Below are 19,989 nucleotides of genomic sequence, written 5' to 3'. Positions count from 1 at the left end.
CACTATGAACAAAGCTAGTGGAGGTGATGGAATTCCAGTTGAGCTATTTCAAATCCTAAAAGATGATGCTGTGAAAGTGCTGCACTCAATATGCCAGCAAATTGGGAAAACTCAGCAGTGGCCACAGGACTGGAAAAGGTCAGTTTTCATTCCAATCCGAAAGAAAGGCAATGCCAAAGAATGCTCAAACTACCGCACAATTGCACTCGTCTCACATGCTAGTAAAGTAATGCTCAAAATTCTCCAAGCTAGGCTTCAGCAATATGTAAACCGTGAACTTCCAGATATTCAAGCTGGATTTAGAAAAGGCAGAGGAACCAGAGATCAAATTGCCAACATCTGTTGGATCATCAAGAAAGCAAGAGAGTTCCAGAAAAACATCTATTTCTGCTTTATTGACTATGCCATAGCCTTTGACTTTGTGGATCACAACAAACTGTGGAAAATTCTGAAAGAGATGGGAATACCAGACCACATGACCTGCCTCTTGTAGGTCAGGAAGCAACAGTTAGAACTGGACATGAAACAACAGACTGGTTCCAAATAGAAAAAGGAGTTCGTCAAGGCTGTACATTGTCACCCTGCTTATTTAACTTATATGCAGAGTACATCTTGAGCAACGCTGGGCTGGAAGAAGCACAAGCTGGAATCAAGTTTGCCAGGAGAAATATCAATAACCTCAGATATGCAGATGACACCACTCTTATGGCAGAAAGTGAAGAAGAACTAAAGAGCCTCTTGATGAAAGTGAAAAAGTTGGCTTAAAGCTCAACATTCAGAAAACTAAGATCATGGCATCCGGTCCCATCACTTCATGGGAAATAGATGGGCAAACAGTGGAAACAGTGTCAGACTTTATTTTTCTGGGCTCCAAAATCACTGCAGATGGTGATTGCAGCCATTAAATTAAAAGACGCTTACTCCTTGGAAGGAAAGTTATGACCAACCTAGATAGCATATTCAAAAGCAGAGACATTACTTTGCCGACAAAGGTCCGTCTAGTCAAGGCTATGGTTTTTCCAGTGGTCATGTATGGATGTGAGAGTTGGACTGTGAAGAAAGCTGAGTGCCAAAGAATTGATGCTTTTGAACTGTGGTGTTGGAGAAGACTCTTGAGAGTCCCTTGGACTGCAAGGAGATCCAACCAGTCCATCTTAAAGGAGATCAGTCCTGGGTGTTCTTTGGAAGGACTGATGTTGTAGCTGAAGCTCCAGTACTTTGGCCACCTGATGCAAAGAGCTGACTCATTTGAAAAGACCCTGATGTTGGGAAAGATTGAAGGCAGGAGGAAAAGGGGACAACAGAGCTTGAGATGGTTAGATGGCATCACTGACTCAATGGACATGAGTTTGGGTAAACTCCGAGAGTTGGTGATGGAGTGGCTTGCTGTGGTTCATGGGGTTGCAAAGAGTCGGACACGACTGAGTGACTGAACTGAACTGAACTGAATTCTAAAAATTCACCTCAAGATACTATTCACCAGATTTTTAAGAGACATTCATCTCATCAAAATTCTGTTTTCCTTTTTTTGGCCATGTAGAACAGCTTGCAGGATCTTAGTCCTTTACCAGGGATTGAACCCGGGCCCTGACAGCAGAAAGGTGGAGTCTTAGCCACTGGACCACCAGGGAACTCCCAAAATGCTTGTATCACACATCAGGATGTCTCTTGTACATGAGAAATCAGTAAAACACATACAGTGGACATTTTATCCAATTAGTTTTTTTAGCAACTGGGGATAAAGACAACCTGTTGTTTGAGGGAAAGGATAAAAACCTACAAAACTCAGTCTGATACCTCTTATTTATGTGTACACAAAATTCTGAGAATAAGTTAATTGACTATTTTACATGCAAACCGAATATTAAGTCATGAAAATTGTCTCTTGAAATGGTAAGATATGTTTAAATGTGCATACTTTTAAAAATATATATATTCTCTCCCCAAACTAGACATAACATAAAAATTATTCTTAAGCTTGTTTATCAAGAAATCTTATTTCTGCTACACAAAATAAATTAAATAGCATGTGTCTATAGTCAGATGGAAAAGTGGAAATGTATCATGAAAAAGTATTAGTCACTCAGTTGTGTCCAATTCTTTGAGACCCCATGGACTATATAGGGTTCTCTGTGCATAGACTTCTCCAGGCAAGAATATTGGAGTGGGTAACTATTCCCTTCTTTAAGGAATCTTCCTGAGCCAGAGATCGAACCTGGGTGTCTTGAGTTGAAGGCAGATTCTTTATTATATTAATTTGAATAATATTAAAAACCATTTAAAATTAATTTCATAATAAACCTTTAATAATATGATGATAATCAGTTCTGAATATTCATTGGATGGACTGATGCTGAAGCTGAAACTCCAATACTTTGGCCACCTGATGCGAAGATCTGACTCACTAGAAAAGATCCTGATGCTGGGAAAAATTGAAGACAGGAGGAGAAGGGGACGACAGAGGATGAGATGGTTAGATGGCATCACCGATTCAATGAACATGAGTTTGAGTAAGCTCCGGGAGTTGGTGATGGCCAGGGAAGCCTGGCATGCTGCAGTCCATGGGGTCACAAAGAGTCGGACATGACTGAGCTACTGAACTGAACTGAACTGAATATGACGATCTATACTAAAATGTTTTACTTAAATTTTCTTCTTTATCATGCTACAGCAAAACATCAAGATGATTAAGGAAGTTTGCAAAATTATGTGTTATGGTGAAAGAGATTTGAGTCAAAAATCAGAAAGTATTAGACCATGGGAATAATCTCTGTAATCAGTTATTTGAAGTAAGTGAAAGTTGCTCAGTCATGTCCAATCTTTGTGACCCCATGGACTATACCATGGAATTCTCCAGACCAGAATACTGTAGTGGGTAGCCTTTCCCTTCTCCAGGGGATCTTCCCAACCCAGGGATCGAACCCAGGTCTCATTGGGTTCTGCATTGCAGGCAGATTGTTTACCAGCTGAGCCACAAGGGAAGCCCCTTGAAGCATTCTCAAAAAAGTTTTGTGAGAGTAAAAATGTGTGTTACCAGCAAAATCTTACTTCTTACTGTTCCTTAGGAATTACCCTCCCGTTTGACTAAGCAGGAAAGACAATTTATTTTAAGATGCATGCGCCTGAGTGCTAAGTCACTTCAGTCATGTCTGACTCTTTGCAACTCTATGGACTGTAGCCCGCCAGGCTCATCTGTCCATGAGATTCTCTAGGCAAGAGTACTGGAGTGGGTTGGCATGCCCTCTCCAGGAGATCTTGCCAACCCAGGGAGCAAACCCACGACTCCTGTGTCTCCTTCATTGGCAGATGGGTTCTTTACCACTAGTACCACCTGGGAAGTCCTTTAAAATGTGCATTCTCTGTTTAAATCAGGATGCATTTCAGTCAGTAACATCTTAGAATAGCCATCAACCATGCTGCAGTTGTGACTATAGTTACCCTTGTATGTGTGTGGACATCAAACATGTCAGCATCAAAACTTGCTGAATGGGAGTCAGTGACTTTGAAGACAGGAGAGCTTTCTTTCTTTCTTTATTTTTTAACTCTTAGGAAACCAAATGGTTGTGGAGAATAAGTGAATCAGACATATTTAGCAATATTTTTTAAGCTGGAATCAAAAGTGTAACTTGTAATTGCAAGGTCAGCCTAGGAGCCCAGCACCAATAACTCTTAGTTCTTTTATTTTAAGAAATAAGGATTATTTTAAGAAATGCTGTATCATCAAACTCCTGGACAATACCATCAAAAGACGATATCATGGATATAAACACAGACATTAAACAGTCTTTGTCAAATGCTGAATGTGAGAAAGTTTGATGAGTACCTGAATCAATTTCTTTCATTTAATATTTTTCATTGTACAAGTATGATAGTTGATGAAATAATCTGTCTGATTAAATTTGTAACAGCCCTTTCAATGAGTATAAAAGAAACATTCTGATCATGTCATAGTTTAACTTGTGGGTTTTTTTTTTTTTTTTGGTTTCTTAAAAGTACATACAATAATGATGCTTCTTATAATGATAGCACCTTAGATTCAGTGAAAGAGGGTATTCAGTTTGGAGACTCAGTATTTTCTTCCTCTCTCATAAAATAGATAGTTAATGAGCTTGAATGAACTAAAATGTTTGCCATCTATACTGTGATCCTAAATGCCCAATGCGTTCCATTTTAACAAAAAGCTGCAAGCTGTTCTTATCTTTGTTTAACATAGGGACTTTTTTTGCCAAGACTTTTCATAGTGCATGGCCCGTATTTAATCATCCTTAAAATATTTCTTAAGGGATGAAATGCTAGTAGTTCGGTTTTGCATGTATGGTTTCCTTGAAAGTATTGGGTTGACTCTTATTTCCTTTGTTAGGGGTGCAGGCTGCATCTTTATTGAAATGTTCCAAGGTCAACCCTTGTTTCCTGGGGTTTCCAACATCCTTGAACAGCTGGAGAAGATCTGGGAGGTAAGAGAATTCCTCTTAGGAAGAAAAAATATATGCATATAAAACTTTGAACCAAATTTGCGTTAGAAACAGATGAAGCAGTCCACCTGCTTTGAGAGATTAAGCCATATTTTGAGGTTGCGGAAACTGTGGTGTTTGCCAGGGGCTTAAGCACCTAGGGAATGAGTGGTTAGGAACACCCCCCCCTTTTGTCCCATGGATGCCCTTGAGTCCTCCTGCTCCTGATGACTATTATCTTAACGTCCCAGGGCAATTTCTGCCATTACTAACCTTCCCTGCAACCCCCAGGTCTAATTCTACCACATATTTGGCCATGGATCTTTGTCAACTGAAGATAAAACACTACATTTTCACAGAGCCCTGATAAAACAAAATGTTAGCTTCCCATGTTAGTGTGAGAGAAATATACTACTTATGCTCCAAAACTAGATTTCTAAGGTGACAGGATGCTTATGTATGTGTGTTTCCACTTCTTTATTCATTTTTTATCCCTCCCTCATTTGCACTATTGGGGCTTCCCTGGTGGCTCAGTGGTAAAGAATCTGCCTGCAATGCAGGAGACTCGGATTCGATCCCTGGGTTGGGAAGATCCCCTTACGGCTGACATGGCAACCCACTCCAGAGTGTATTCTTGCCTGGAGAATCCCATAGACAGAGGAGCCTGGCTATAGTCCATAGATAGGGTTGCAAAGAGTCAGACACAACTGAAGCAACTTAGCACGCACATGCACGCAGTTGCACATTATGTACTTCATTTTTATGTCCCTTGTAGCTTATATTTTTGGATTTCCCTGGTGGTTCAGTGGTAAAGAATTTGCTTGCCAATGCAGGAGATGACAGTTTGATCCCTGGGTCAGAAAGATCCCCTGGAGAAGAAAACGGCAATCCACTCTAGTATTCTTGTCTGGGAAATCCCAAGGATAGAAGATCCTGGCAGGCTACCATCCATGGGGTCACAAAAGACTTGGACATGACTTAGCGACTAAACAGCAATAGTGATAGTCATTTATATATGGCTCTCTTTTTCTGATGATTTTTAAATTGTGGTTAAATATATATATAGCATAAAATTTACCATTCTAACCATTTTTAAGAGTACAGTTCATAACATTAAATACATTCACCTTGCTGTGCAACCATCACCACCATCCATTTCCAAAACTTTTCATCATCCCCAACAGCAGCTCTGTATCCATTCAACCAGCCCCCCATTTTCCTGCCCCTAGCCACTGGTAACCTCTCATCTACATTCTGTCTGCATGAAATTGCCCATTCTAGATTTTCATATAAGTGGAATCATACAGTGTTTGTCCTTTGTGTCTGGCTTATTTCACTTAGCATAATGTTTTCAAGATCCATCCATATTGTAGCATGTATCAAGTACTTTAAACTGGGGTGGGTAGGGTATTCCTTGTATCCTGGATTCGGATTCCTTTAAGTTTGCTTGTTTCAAGCAAGCATCTAGAGCATTCTTGCTAACAGCCTCCCAATCAGGTATCTGGGGAAATAATGCAAAGTGGGATTTTTGTGTGCAGGTGAGGAAACTTATCTTTTCTCAAACTCTTTGTGATTTTGACTTAATGTCATCAAACATTTTGCCTTGCAGGAATAATATAAAATTTCATTTTTGAATTATGTTTCCACTGCGGAGTCCTTCATTTATTAAAAATTTTAAAAAGCTGGGGATTTCCCTGGTGGTCCAGTGGCTAAGACCCTGTACTTCCAACACAGGGAGCCCAGGTTTGATCCCTGTTCAGGGAATTAGATATCACATGCCACAACAAAAGATCCGTTGTGCTGCAACTGAGACCTGGCACAGCCAAATAAAAATAAATAAATAAATATTTGTAAAAGCCCATGTAAAAAACACTTATATCATTTTTTTAAGTTGAATTTTACAACATGAAGGTGAAGATAATCCTCAGGAAACTTTTAGGAAAAGGGAAGAGTTAGTTGCTAGTGTCTGGAGGGACAATGACTCACATTTTTGAAGATATTCTGTGCAAACCAGTCTAGTGCCACAGATTCATGACCCAGAAAACACAGTGTGTTGTGAACACTAAAATAGAATGTCCTTTGTGAAATTCAGATGTTTTATAGAGATTAATCACTGCCATTAAGCTTTCTTTTGGAAACACGGAGGATATAATGGAGGAACACAGGACAAATTGGGAAACACTCACACACTAAAAAAAATTTCAAGCCAAAAGATTTTTCTTCCTCAAAATTTCCCCGCAAGCACTGTTTATAATAGCCAGGTCATGGAAGCAACCTAGATGTCCATCAGCAGATGAATGGATAAGAAAGTTGTGGTACATATACACAATGGAGTATTACTCAGCCATTAAAAAGAATACATTTGAATCAGTTCTAATGAGGTGGATGAAACTGGAGCCTATTATACAGAGTGAAGTAAGCCAGAAAGAAAAACACCAATACAGTATACTAATGCATATATATGGAATTTAGAAAGATGGTAACAATAACCCTGTATACGAGACAGCAAAAGAGGCACTGATGTATAGAACAGTTTTTTGGACTCTGTGGGAGAGGGAGATGGTGGGATGATTTGGGAGAATGGCACTGAAACATGTATAATATCATATACGAAACGAGTCGCCAGTCCAGGATCGATGCACAATACTGGATGCTTGGTGCACTGGGATGACCCAGAGGGATGGTACGGGAAGGGAAGAGGGAGGAGGGTTCAGGATGGGGAACACGTGTATACCTGTGGTGGATTCATGTTGATATATGGCAAGACCAATACAATATTGTAAAGTTAAAAAATAAAATAAAGAAAAAAAAGAAGTTAAAAAAATTTTTCCCTGCAAGACTGATAAACGCTACTGATGAATGCTACCTTCAAAAATTATTACTGGATTCCATAACATCATCTAAGCTGGAGGTTCAGTTCAGTTCAGTTCAGTTCAGTTCAGTTGCTCAGTCATGTCCGACCCTTTGCAACCCATGAATCGCAGCATACCAGGCCTCCCTGTCCATCACCAATTCCTGGAGTTCACCCAAACTCATGTGCCCCGAGTCGGTGATGCCGTCCGGCCATCTCATCCTCTGTCGTCCCCTTCTCCTCTTGTCCCTAATCCCTCCTAGCATCAGAGTCTTTTCCAATGAGTCAACTCTTCGCATGAGGTGGCCAAAGTACTGGAGTTTCAGCTTTAGCATCATTCCTTCCAAAGAAATCCCAGGGCTGATCTCCTTCAGAATGGACTGGTTGGATCTCCTTGCAGTCCAAGGGACTCTCAAGAGTCTTCTCCAACACCACAGTTCAAAAGCATCAATTCTTCGGTGCTCAGCCTTCTTCATAGTCCAACTCTCACATCCATAATGACCACAGGAAAAAGCATAGCCTTGACTAGACGAACCTTTGTTGGCAAAGTAACGTCTCTGTTTTTGAATATGCTATCTAGGTTGGTCATAACTTTCCTTCCAAGGAGTAAGCGTCTTTTAATTTCATGGCTGCAGTCACCATCTGTAGTGATTTTGAAGCCCAGAAAAATAAAGTCTGACACTGTTTCCACTGTTTCCCCATCTATTTCCCATGAAGTGGTGGGACCGGATGCCATGATCTTTGTTTTCTGAATGTTGAGCTTTAAGCCAACTTTTTCAGTCTCCTCTTTCACTTTCATCAAGAGGCTTTTGAGTTCCTCTTCACTTTCTGCCATAAAGGTGGTGTCATCTGCATATCTGAGGTTATTGATATTTCTCCCGGCAATCTTGATTCCAGCTTGTGTTTCTTCCAGTCCAGTGTTTCTCATGATGTACTCTGCATATAAGTTAAATAAACAGGGTGACAATGTACAGCCTTGACGTACTCCTTTTCCTGTTTGGAACCAGTCTGTTGTTCCATGTCCAGTTCTAACTGTTGCTTCCTGACCTGCATAAAGGTTTCTCAAGAGGCAGGTCAGGTGGTCTGGTATTCCCATCTCTTTCAGAATTTTCCACAGTTTGTCATGATCCTCACAGTCAAAGGCTTGGCACAGTCAATAAAGCAGAAATAGATATTTTTCTGAAACTCTCTTGCTTTTTCCATGATCCATTGGATGTTGGCAATTTGATCTCTGATTCCTCTGCCTTTTCTAAAACCAGCTTGAACATCTGGAAGTTCACAGTTCATGTCTTGCTGAAGCCTGGCTTGGAGAATTTTGAGCATTACTTTACTAGCGTGTGAGATGAGTGCAATTGTGTGGTAGATTGAGCATTCTTTGGCATTGCCTTTCTTTCGGATTGGAATGAAAACTGACCTTTTCCAGTCTTGGGGCCACTGCTGAGTTTTCCAAATTTGCTGGCATATTGAGTGCAGCACTTTCACAGCATCATCTTCCAGGATTTGAAATAGCTCAACTGGAATTCCCTCACCTCCACTAGCTTTGTTCGTAGTGATGCTTTCTAAGGCCCACTTGACTTCACATTCCAGGATGTCTGGCTCTAGGTGAGTGATCACACCATCATGATTATCTTGGTCGTGAAGATCTTTTTTGTACAGTTCTGTGTATTCTTGCCACTTCTTCTTAATATCTTCTGCTTCTGTTAGGTCCATACCATTTCTGTCCTTTATCAAGCCCATCTCTGCATGAAATGTTCCCTTGGTATCTCTAATTTTCTTGAAGAGATCTCTAGTCTTTCCCATTCTGTTGTTTTCCTCTATTTCTTTGCATTGATTGCTGAGGAAAGCTGTCTTATCTCTCCTTGCTATTCTTTGAAATTCTGCATTCAGATGTTTATATCTTTCCTTTTCTCCTTTGCTTTTCTCTTGTCTTCTTTTCACAGCTATTTGTAAGGCCTCCCCAGACAGCCATTTTGCTTTTTTGCATTTCTTTTCCATGGGGATGGTCTTGATCCCTGTCTCCTGTACAATGTCATGAACCTCCATCCATGGTTCATCAGGCACTGTCTCTATCAGATCTAGTCCCTTAGATCTATTTCTCACTTCCACTGAATAATCATAAGGAATTTGATTTAGGGCATACCTGAATGGTCTAGTGGTTTTCCCTACTTTCCTCAATTTAAGTCTGAATTTGGCAATAAGTATCTGATCCACAGTCAGTTCCCGGTCTTATTTTTGCTGACTGTATAGAGCTTCTCCATCTTTGGCTGCAAAGAATATAATCAATCTGATTTTGGTGTTGACCATCTGGTGATGTCCATATGTAGAGTCTTCTCTTGTGTTGTTGGAAGAGGGTGTCTTCTATGACCAGTGTGTTCTCTTGGCAAAACTCTATTAGCCTTTGCCCTGCTGCATTCCGTATTCCAAGGCCAAATTTGCCTATTACCCCAGGTGTTTCTTGACTTCCTACCTTTGCATTCCAGTCACCTATAATGAAAAGGACATCGTTTTGGGTGTTAGTTCTAAAAGGTCTTATAGGTCTTCATAGAATCATTCAACATCAGCTTCTTCACTGTTACTGGTTGGAGCATAGACTTGGATTACTGTCATATTGAATGATTTGTCTTGGAAATGAACAGAGATCATTCTGTCGTTTTTGAGATTGCATCCAAGTACTCCATTTCAGACTATTTTGTTGACCATGATGGCTACTCCATTTCTTCTAAGGGATTCCTGCCCACAGTAGTAGATATAATGGTCATCTGAGTTAAATTCACCCATTCCAGTCCATTTTAGTTTGCTGATTCCTAGAATGTCAACATTCACTCTTGCCATCTCCTGTTTGACTACTTTCAATTTACCTTGATTCATGGACCTGACATTCCAGGTTCCTATGTAATATTGCTCTTTACAGCACCGGACCTTGCTTCTATCACCAGTCACATCCACAATTGGGTGTTGTTTTTGCTTTGGCTCCATCCCTTCATTCTTTTTGGAGTTATTTCTCCACTGATCTCCAGTAGCATATTGGGCACCTACCGACCTGGGGAGTTCCTTTTTCAGTATCCTATCATTTTGCCTTTTCATACTGGAGGTAGCCTAATGTAAATAACAGCTTTTAAGTTGCACATTTGAATTCTAGCCATTTTTCAGCTAAATGAATGTGTGCAAGTTATATAGTCCCTCTGAGCTTCAGTTTCCTCTTCTGTTACATGGGGCTGGTGATAATGATTTTATAACCTTGCTTTGAGAATTTTAAAAGAGCACGTGAGTAACAAGCACCACGTGCCCTACGTGCTCAACAAATGTTTGCTGTCTTTCTCTTTCTCTCTCAGAAATTATTTTCATAATTTCACAAACATCATAGTGATGTTTCAAAGACCAACCCAACTGTTGACAGGCATTTCCTAATATTTAACCTAATTGTTCTATTCTCTCTGTTAGTTTCTTGTCCACATTAGAGGAAGCAGAATTAACCCTGCCTAGATCTGACCCTGTGCAGCTGCTGCTGCTAAGTCGCTTCAGTCGTGTCCTACTCTGTGTGACCCCATAGACGACAGCCCACCAGGCTCCCCCGTCCCTGGGATTCTCCAGGCAAGAACACTGGAGTAGGTTGCCATTTCCTTCTCCAATGCATGAAAGTGAAAAGTGAGAGTGAAGTTGCTCAGTTGTGTCCGACTCTTCGCGACCCCATGGACTGCAGCCCACTAGGCTCCTCCATCCATGGGATTTTCCAGGCAAGAGTACTGGAGTGGGGTGCCATTGCCTTCTCCGTCTGACCCTGTAAAAGTGATCTTTTACACACTTGAAAAGTTTTTCCTATTCATTTAATCAGGAAGCAATATCATTGGGTACTCATTATCTTATAAGATGTTACAAAACATTGGAAAAATGGAAAGAATAGGAAAAACGCATAATCTGTGCTTTCAACTGTTGTTCAGTCTAGGTGGGGTGATGGGTGGTATATAAGTAAATACATGCAAAACAAACATGAACTATGTATAGATGCAAAAGATGTATGTATAACTAGATAGTTAACAACAATTATAATAGTGAGATAAGGTATGCCATTAGGATATTTGAAAAGTTGTATATAAATTGGTTTTTTAAAACATTACTTCCTATTTTTAAATGATTGTGTTCTTAAAGCAATCATTTTATAGTTCTTTGCATTTAGTGCAGCCTTTAGAAATCATAGAACACAAAGAATGAGTTACGACACTTCCCAGAATCTGATGGTTTTCTAGTTATTGGCTCAGGTTTCCAGGACTGGTCTTGGTGACTGTCCCTGACCATGTGAAGGATGTTTTAGGTATTAATAACTCGGTAAGTGAGAAGTTTGGACTTGTATCTGGACATAAAATACCCAAACATGAGTGATGCAACCAAAGCAAGCACATCTTAACAAATGGGTCCAACAGGTCTTACCCAGGAAGCCATGTTCATGTCTAACATTATGCTTATCACACTGCAATAAATCAGAAGGACTTTATTTTGACATTTATGACAACTCATTACACATTTAAAACAAGTAAACACATTAGAAATAACACTGGCATGATGTTAGAGTCGCGAGTTCAGAACTCAGCTCTAACTTTAGGTTAGGAGGTAAAGCAAGCCTCACAACCTAACTTCTTGGGTCTTTAGTGTCTTCTAGTGTATTTGGTTTTCTGACTCCTGAACTTGTGACCTCTTTGAACAAAGTGTTATGAGACTATTGTAGCACCTATCATTTTTAATCATAACGTTCTTCTCTGTTTATTAAGTCTCCCCCTCCTCCACTTCTGAAGTTATTTCTCAAGCTTATAGACTTGCCTAGCTCATTGTTGCACTCCAGTACTCTTGCCTGGAAAATCCCATGGGGGTCACGAAGAGTCAGACACGACTGATTGACTTCACTTTCAGCAACAGCAGCAGCTCATTGTTGAGCTTCAGACTGTACTGATGAGGAGATAGTTCCATATTGCTTAGCTCTCCTTACTGGGCACCAGGAGGTCAGATTCATTATGTCTCATTTCCCCCCTTCTTCTGTCCAAGCAGGTAGAGACCCCAGTTTTGTTACCACATCTATAGTTTCATGCTCTGAGAACAAGGAAGAACCATATTCATCAGTGTGTTGTCTATTATACTGTTACATCCCAAGTAGTTTGGAAATTCGAACACTACAAATGGCTCCTGAAGTGTGTTTTACTAAAAATGGTGTACATAGACAAAAAAGGAAAGCTGCTTCAGGCTCTGTGATATTTGATGTAGGGACTAGTGGGTATCTCCCAACCTCTAATCACAACTTTTCTTTACATGTATTCTGAGATCTCATTCTTGAGAAGTCCTGAATCTTTACTTATCATCTTTCTGAAATACCCCTAGGTGTGTATGTGTGTGTGTGTTTACACCTGAATGGCTGTTATTAATTTTTGATCAATTTTTTAGAAATCTAATTCTTTCAATAAATATTTTTAGCAAATAATACCGGATGTAGCTCTAAAATCCAAATAAAATAAACTATGCAGACTTTAAAGCCATTAATCAAAATGCCTTCAGTTTCCATTTCAACAAAGGCAGAAAACAGCCTCTGCAGCCCACTGTGGTTTCAAACATAGCACTCACTAACTGCCTTTTAAGAGCCTTCAGGGAGAGAGTAAATCAACTATTTTTGGTTTTCAGTTTCCCAGTCAGTGAAGTGGAGATTTAGTAATTTTCTCAAGTGAAAATGAACTCAATAATTTTCAAATAAAAACTGAGCATCAAATTTCCAAATAAAGGATATTGAATTTTTGTTTAAACTTTTAAAATCTCAAAGCTTAAAGCTTTTAGCACAATCTTCTAAAATTGTTGGTATCCATTGTTGGCTTTAATTACACAATAATACAAAGTAGCCAACAATTCTGGTAACTTTTGCCTTAGAGAAAATATGGATGTGGTCATTTTTATTTCCTTTATTGCTTTCTCTTCATTATCTTTGCTTTCTTGTCATTTTCTTGCTAGGCAACAGAGATGTAGGGGTATTTGTGAATCATTCTGCCCACTTGTTTACACACACATCTGTGCAAATACATAAGATGGCAGTTTAGCAAAGAAGAATTAACTCCCCATCCTTTGGCCCTCTCCCACAAAAGAAGAATTAGTCCAGTTGGTTTTTCAAAATGGATTCCAGGATTCTCAGTGTTCCCTCTGGCTCGGGGTGGCTGATAGGAAAAGCTCACAATCCTCTCAGTAGCTTTTCAATTTGTTTAGGGAATGGATCAAAGAAAGAAGCTTCTACTGGGTGGCTTGATTTATTATTATTATTATTATTATTATTATTATTATTATTATATGAGGGAAAATGGCACTTTGGTATCTTTTGTTTGAGGACAAGCTTAACAGGCACCACAAAGTATACTTGTCAGCCAGAGTCCTACTCAGCTAACTGGTGGTTATTAAGAGGCTTCCAGATTCCTCATCAATTTTCATCAGTCGAGGCTTCCCAGATGGTGCAATGATAAAGAATCTACCTGCCAGTGCAAGAGACACAAGAGACACAGGTTCATTGGTAAGATCACCTGGAGTAGGAAATTAGTCATTGTTGGGCAGTTGATTTCCTGCCATAACAATTGGGCCAGCATCTGTCTCCAGCATTTTACAAATGGATTCACTAGGCTTCTTCTATGAGAGATGCTTGTATTGAGGTATGCTTCCCAGAAGAGCTATATTGTAGTGGTGTATGAAAGCTACTAATGTTTCATTAGTATTTCACAAAAACAATATTATTCTAGCTCCCAACTGACATTGAGCATTTATGATTATCTTAAAAGAATGGTACGGTTTTGTCTACAAGGGAACTCAGAGTAACAGAGTCATTTAAAATCTGAAGTATTTTGACTTAAATTCTAAAAGATTTTTCTTTTCTTAGTAATTAAAAAGTAAAGCTTCAGTTTAGTAATCCAAAGCATAAGTGAGCTCTTTTTCAAGCAATGTTGTTACTATTATGATCCACCAGTTAAAAACCAAACACTATATTCCAAACTGCTGGGCCACAGAGAAAAGAAGCAGATAAGATGAATTCAGTAGAAAAGACTAGAGTTAGGTTTCGGATCATTTTTAGCCAACATTCCACTGCCTAAAGGTCAGTAATCTGAATCCTTTTTAATTTGAGCACATTGGTGAACAGCTGAATGCCCATGCTGAGGCATAATTTAAACTGTCAAATGTCTCCTGTTGAGATATATATATATATACAGAGAGTTATCTGATGTAAGGGAAAGGGACACTTTGCCACTCACGTCTTTCTGTATTTCCAACTCCAAAGATAGCATCCCAATGTATGGTGATCATGCACTACATACAGTAGGCAAACTTCGTTTTATTGCGCTCTACTTTATTGCACTTTGCAGACATTGCTTTTTTAAAACAAATTGAAGGTTTGCAGCAACGCTGTCTTGTCAGATGATGGATAGCAATTTTTTAGCAAGGAAGCATTTTTAAAATTAAGGTATGTACATTGGTTTTTAAATTAAGGTATGCACATTGTTCTGTTACACACTTAATAGACCATAGTATAGTGTAAACATAACTTTTATATATACTGGGAAACCAAAAAATTTGTGTGATTCACATTATTACAGTATTAGCTTTATTGCTGTGGTCTGGAATTAAACCCAAAATATCTCTGAGGTATGCCTGTAGATATTTAGGGATGAGAATATGACTTTAAGTAAGGTTATATGATCTGTATTAGTCAGGGTTCTCCACAGAAACAGAACTAATGGGAGATATGGAGGGGTGTGTGTGTGTGTGTGTGTGTGTGTGTGTGTGTATACACAAGAGCCAATTCCATGATATTTTATATTTATATACATATTTTTATATATATATATATATATATATATATAGTGATTTATTATGGGAATTGGCTCATGTGATTTCATGGAGGCTGAGATATGTCCTCTGCAAGCTGGAAAACCAGGAAAGCTGCTGGTATAAGTCAGTTTAAGGGGGCCACTGGTATAAGTCCCAGAATCTGAAGACCAGAGAACTAGGAGCTCCAAAGGCAAGAGAAGATGGATGTCCCAGCTCAAAAAGAGAGACAAAAAATTTGTGCTTCCTCCACTCTTTTGTTCTATTCAGGCCCTCTACCGATTAGATGATGCCACCCAAATTGGTGAGGGCAGTTCTCTTTATTCCGTCTACTGATTCAAATACTAATCTCTTCCAGAAACACCCTCACAATCACACTCAGAAATAATGTTTTATCGACTGTCTTGGGCATCCTTTAGTCCAGTCAAGTTAACAAGTTGACACACAGGACAATGGAAATATACTGCAATTTTGCCTGGGAAACTACAAATGTTGGAAACACTAAAATTTCTTTCTTGTACACATCAGCTGGCACAATGTGATATACATCCAGTTTTTCCCTGTTCCTCCCCGATGTGTCCTCCATGTCTCCACACCTGCTCCATCCACTTCATCTCTCCCCGCATCTTTGTCTTTATATAGGTGCTGGGAGTCCCTACAGAGGATACCTGGCCTGGAGTTTCCAAGCTACCTAACTACAACCCAGGTAATACTGATTTGAGCTTCCAAAAGATCTGTGAGTTATCAGTGTAAGAGCACTGGCCACACAGACAAGGTATTTTCCTTTAATTGTTAACAGTGTAGACAGATATTTAGACTCTTATATTCCCTGACTAATCTTTTTATGAGGAAAACATTGAAATAGTAGTTGAGGTTAGATCAGTTTTCCAACTCTGTAAAACACAAGTAACAAGTGGAATAAAAATTGGGAATGACTATTACTGTGGACTCCACATCCATTTCCAAACACCCAATGGTTTAAATGGAAAACTCAAAAGAAGGTCTCATTTTTGAGCCCAATGACTATCATTGAGTCTATTTGCTAGATTATTGTACTTCATAAAGTATAAAAAGAAAGCTATAGGGGAAGCAGAGGCTCCCTGGGCCTAGGACAGGCCAGGTAAGATGTTTCTAGATTATACAAGAGTTCATCCATTGTCTCTAGACCTAACACTTTGTCATTTTCTGTCCCATATTTGGCCCTCCAAGACTGGCTCCTGGGGGTGGATTTGGAAGTGTTGCAAGTATTCCAAGGGGGATGTTTTTGAGAAATGGTCCCAAGGACATGCCAGAGAAGTCAGATTACCTAGTTGTCACTTCAAGGACATTGAAACAAAAGAGAGAAGGCAAGCAATGAGCTATAGGATGAAGGACCACATCATGGCCATACCAGAGCTGGACTCTCGCAGGCAGGATTAAAGGGGAGGTAGATATGTATAGTGTGGGAGACCTGGGTTTGATCCCTGGGTTGGGAAGATCCCCTGGAGAAGGTAAAGACTACCCACTCCAGTATTCTGGCCTGGAGAATTCCATGAACTGTATAGTCCATGGGGTTGCAAAAAGTCAGACATGACTGAATGACTTTCACTTTCACTTTCAGATATGTACACAATTAGGGAGAATGTGGCCCAAGTTTGATTTTCCAGTCTTTATATCCTTCCATTGTCCCAAAACTAAAAATGGAATTTCCCCAAATTGTTGTATTACTAACTTTGGTATGAGGGGGTTTTTATGAGAGTAAGAAATTGTAAGAAAATTTAAAAGGCAATTAAAGTGGAAAACAAAAGACATAGAAGGCTAATTTTCTTTTATTCCTCCAGCATCTAATACTTTTACTCAAACAGCTGTATATAGGGTTCAGTCATCTTGAACTGACTAAGATTATGGAACACCTACAGCAGCTAAAGACCAACTCTAAAATCATTTCAGTTGCTTTGTGAATGATCTATATGCATTGTTAGATGGGGTTTGGATAATTACAAATAGTTTGCCATTTCTAATTAGCACTTGAGAAAAATGTCACTCTCTCACCTCAGGGCTTGGAATAATGCCTTTTCCATTTGGTCTGAGACCGAGAGAAAAAAGACCAGGCTTCTCATAGAGATGATGGTCCAGTTGACAATAAAGCCTATCTCCAGGTGCTTCAGTTTCTAGGAGAACTGGGTCTCATCTTTTTCCACCCTGCCTGCACCCCTCCCTACCTACTCTGCTCTCCAGGTGAAAATGGGACCCCTCAGCTTCCTAAAGTAGGTGCAGGCAGAAGTTTAGGGTCACAGATGGGTTGTAGAAAATAATTGGAATGATCTCAACACAAAGCTGCCACGGTGAGCATATGCTATTCCCTCAAACTTGAACTATTTGGGTTTCAGGTTGATTCCAGCAATAAACAGTGATCCTTGGTGAGAACAATAATGAAAGGAACTTGTCCAACATGCTTTCCTGCCAGATTCTGTACTAGATAAGATAACTGGGTTCCAATAAACCAGCGAGAAATATGTTGCATTTTTCATTTTGCTGTCATTTCAAAGTAATATGCAATTTTTTATTTATGAAGAAAATTCTCCAGGCCCAACATCAATAGGGTTCATACTTTGCATTGTTTTTCTAGTAAGGATTCAATTTAATTCAAATAAGTCAAAAAGTTTTGAGCACCTACTATCTGCCAGGCATTGTGTTATATGCTGGGCCTGCATAGATGAATTTGGCACATTCTTGGATCTCTAAGAGGTTGGGTTTGTAGTCACTCAACCACAGTCTTTCACCAGCTCAGCTTATGAGAGGGTGTTCATTTGCAAACCCCACTTCCATGGGCTTGGACAGTGTATAGACCATGGGCCCGGCTAGGCTTATGGAGGGAAGCAAATTGTAACCTTAGTCATAGCCAAGATGTGTAAACCTGAGCTTATAAATCTTAGAAGTCCAGCATATCCTGAGCGTGCAGTCAGTACTATTGATAGCTCAATCATAAGGAGTATGTTTTAAAACAACCACCCTTATGTGTTCCAAGAACATCCCCTTATGTGAATTAAGAAGTCCCTTCAAGACATACCCCTCCTACCTCCATCCCCAAGCCATTGCTGCTACTTGCAGGCACTTGAGCTCCAGTGATTAAGGGACCAGAAGAGGGGATGGGAGCCAGATAAACATCACAGAGAACTGTTAACACTGTTCTTGATGAGATTTCCATTCCTTTCCTTTTCATTCCATAGGCCCCCAAGCTTTGAATTCAGCAGTACGATCACTCTGAGGGAGCTGGAGAGCTCAGAGCCTAGAGAGCCATCCAGTGTCCATTTGTATCCACTCTGCCCTTTCCAGACCTTGTCCGGACTATGTATGAACAACACAGTTTCTGTTTATACAGGTTTTTTAAAAAACACCTTGTACTGACCCAGCTGGACAGGTTTCTCTGACCAGTTACCTCTTTTCTTGGGGTGCTGATAAGCAGGTTGTCAGTTTTCTCACCATCAATTCAGACTCCCTTGCCAGATTAAATCTGGCCGAGGAAAGAGAGGTATATAATTTTATACCCTAGCCTTTCTTTCCTTCTTTCTTTCCTTCCTTCTCTCCCCCACCCCACCCCCCATTTTAAGCAAGCTGGCTGAGAACTCCGTGTCTTCCACTTCAAAGGGCCAGTTGTCTTATTTTGATGTGGGCAGATTGAGAAGTAGGCTTTGAAAAGTAGGCTTTTTTTGTTTAATCTTTTCTCCTGGGATAGCTTTCAGAGCAATATATCCAAGTGTCAGTGAAGGGGTTCTGACGAGCACGGATTCCCAGACTCTCAGCAGGATCATTCTCTAACAGAAATATAAAAGTGAAATATTAAAAACCCTGGAACGTGAACTCCATCTGCAGAGTAGCCAGTGTCTTGCCTTGCTTGCACCATGGGAAAAAAAGATCTCCTTGAAAAAAGAGGGAGGAAGAAAAAAGTGCTTTGAGTAAGAGGTTTACAGGTTTAGTAGAGCATAGTAACATCCCCTCAAAGAAGTGGGTGTTGCTCCGTGACCCCCCAAAACGCTCCTCCTTTGACTCAGCCGCCAGAACACTCACCCTCCCCAGCAACACACCCCCTTTTCACATGCTAACTGAGGCGCCTGTGATTGGCTGAACAATAAACTGGTCACACTTGCTAAAGGCCTGCCATCTTGCACACAATCAGCCAAGACACATTAATCAAACTGGCGGGAACAGGGGTCTGTGCCGGCCTCCTGCAGGGGGGGAGGGGAGAAGTTCAGTGACCCTTAGTAAGAGTCCACAGGAAGCAATGATAAAGAAGGCATGCTGGAGAAAGTCTAAAAAAGGTTAAAGCCCCAATTGATGCCATGTCTGGGATGCACTGGGTTTTTGACACAGAGGATCCCAGAAGCTTAACGCAAACTGGATATTGGGCTTGACTGAAGTCTGCCAATGCAACAGTAGTGTGAATTTAAAGGGTGGACCCCTATAGACATTCTTACAGAGCTTTCTCAGGCCTCTTAGCTTCCCCTCCGGCTCCCAAGAAAATACCCCTCCTGTTTTTAGCCTCAAGCACATTGGGCCCAACTGGACCCGGTAAAAATAAAATGTACGAAAGGGGTAGAGATCCCTGGGTCAGGAAGACCCCTGGAGAAGGAAATGGCAACCCACTCCTATATTCTTGCCTGAAGAATCCCATGGACAGAGGAGCCTGGTGGGCTATAGTCCATGGAGTTGCAAAAGTGTGGACATGACTTAGCAACTAAAATAACAACAGCGAGGAACAGATGAACCTTTCAGGAATAATTAAGAGAAAGTATTGACTGGCAAGGTATTGGTCCTAAATTAAATATTTGGAGGACATTAAAAAGAGTTAATTTTGAGAGAAAAAGAAAAGTTAAC

At 40.1% G+C, this 19,989-nt stretch overlaps 1 protein-coding gene across 1 annotated transcript in view; it reads left to right on the top strand.

The window, feature by feature from the left end:
• The window catches only part of CDK15 (cyclin dependent kinase 15), a 95,594-nt gene that overhangs the window by 38,442 nt on the left and 37,163 nt on the right, over positions 1-19,989 (top strand). The window contains exons 9-10 of the mRNA XM_005904249.2: positions 4,361-4,454; positions 15,778-15,841. Coding sequence (XP_005904311.1) covers positions 4,361-4,454; positions 15,778-15,841 — 158 coding nt within the window. The remainder of the gene's footprint in view (positions 1-4,360; positions 4,455-15,777; positions 15,842-19,989) is intronic.

This window comes from Bos mutus, chromosome 2, assembly GCF_027580195.1.
Source record: "Bos mutus isolate GX-2022 chromosome 2, NWIPB_WYAK_1.1, whole genome shotgun sequence".
NCBI classification, from domain to species: Eukaryota; Metazoa; Chordata; class Mammalia; order Artiodactyla; family Bovidae; genus Bos; species Bos mutus.
This window is presented reverse-complemented; position numbering and strand designations above follow the sequence as displayed.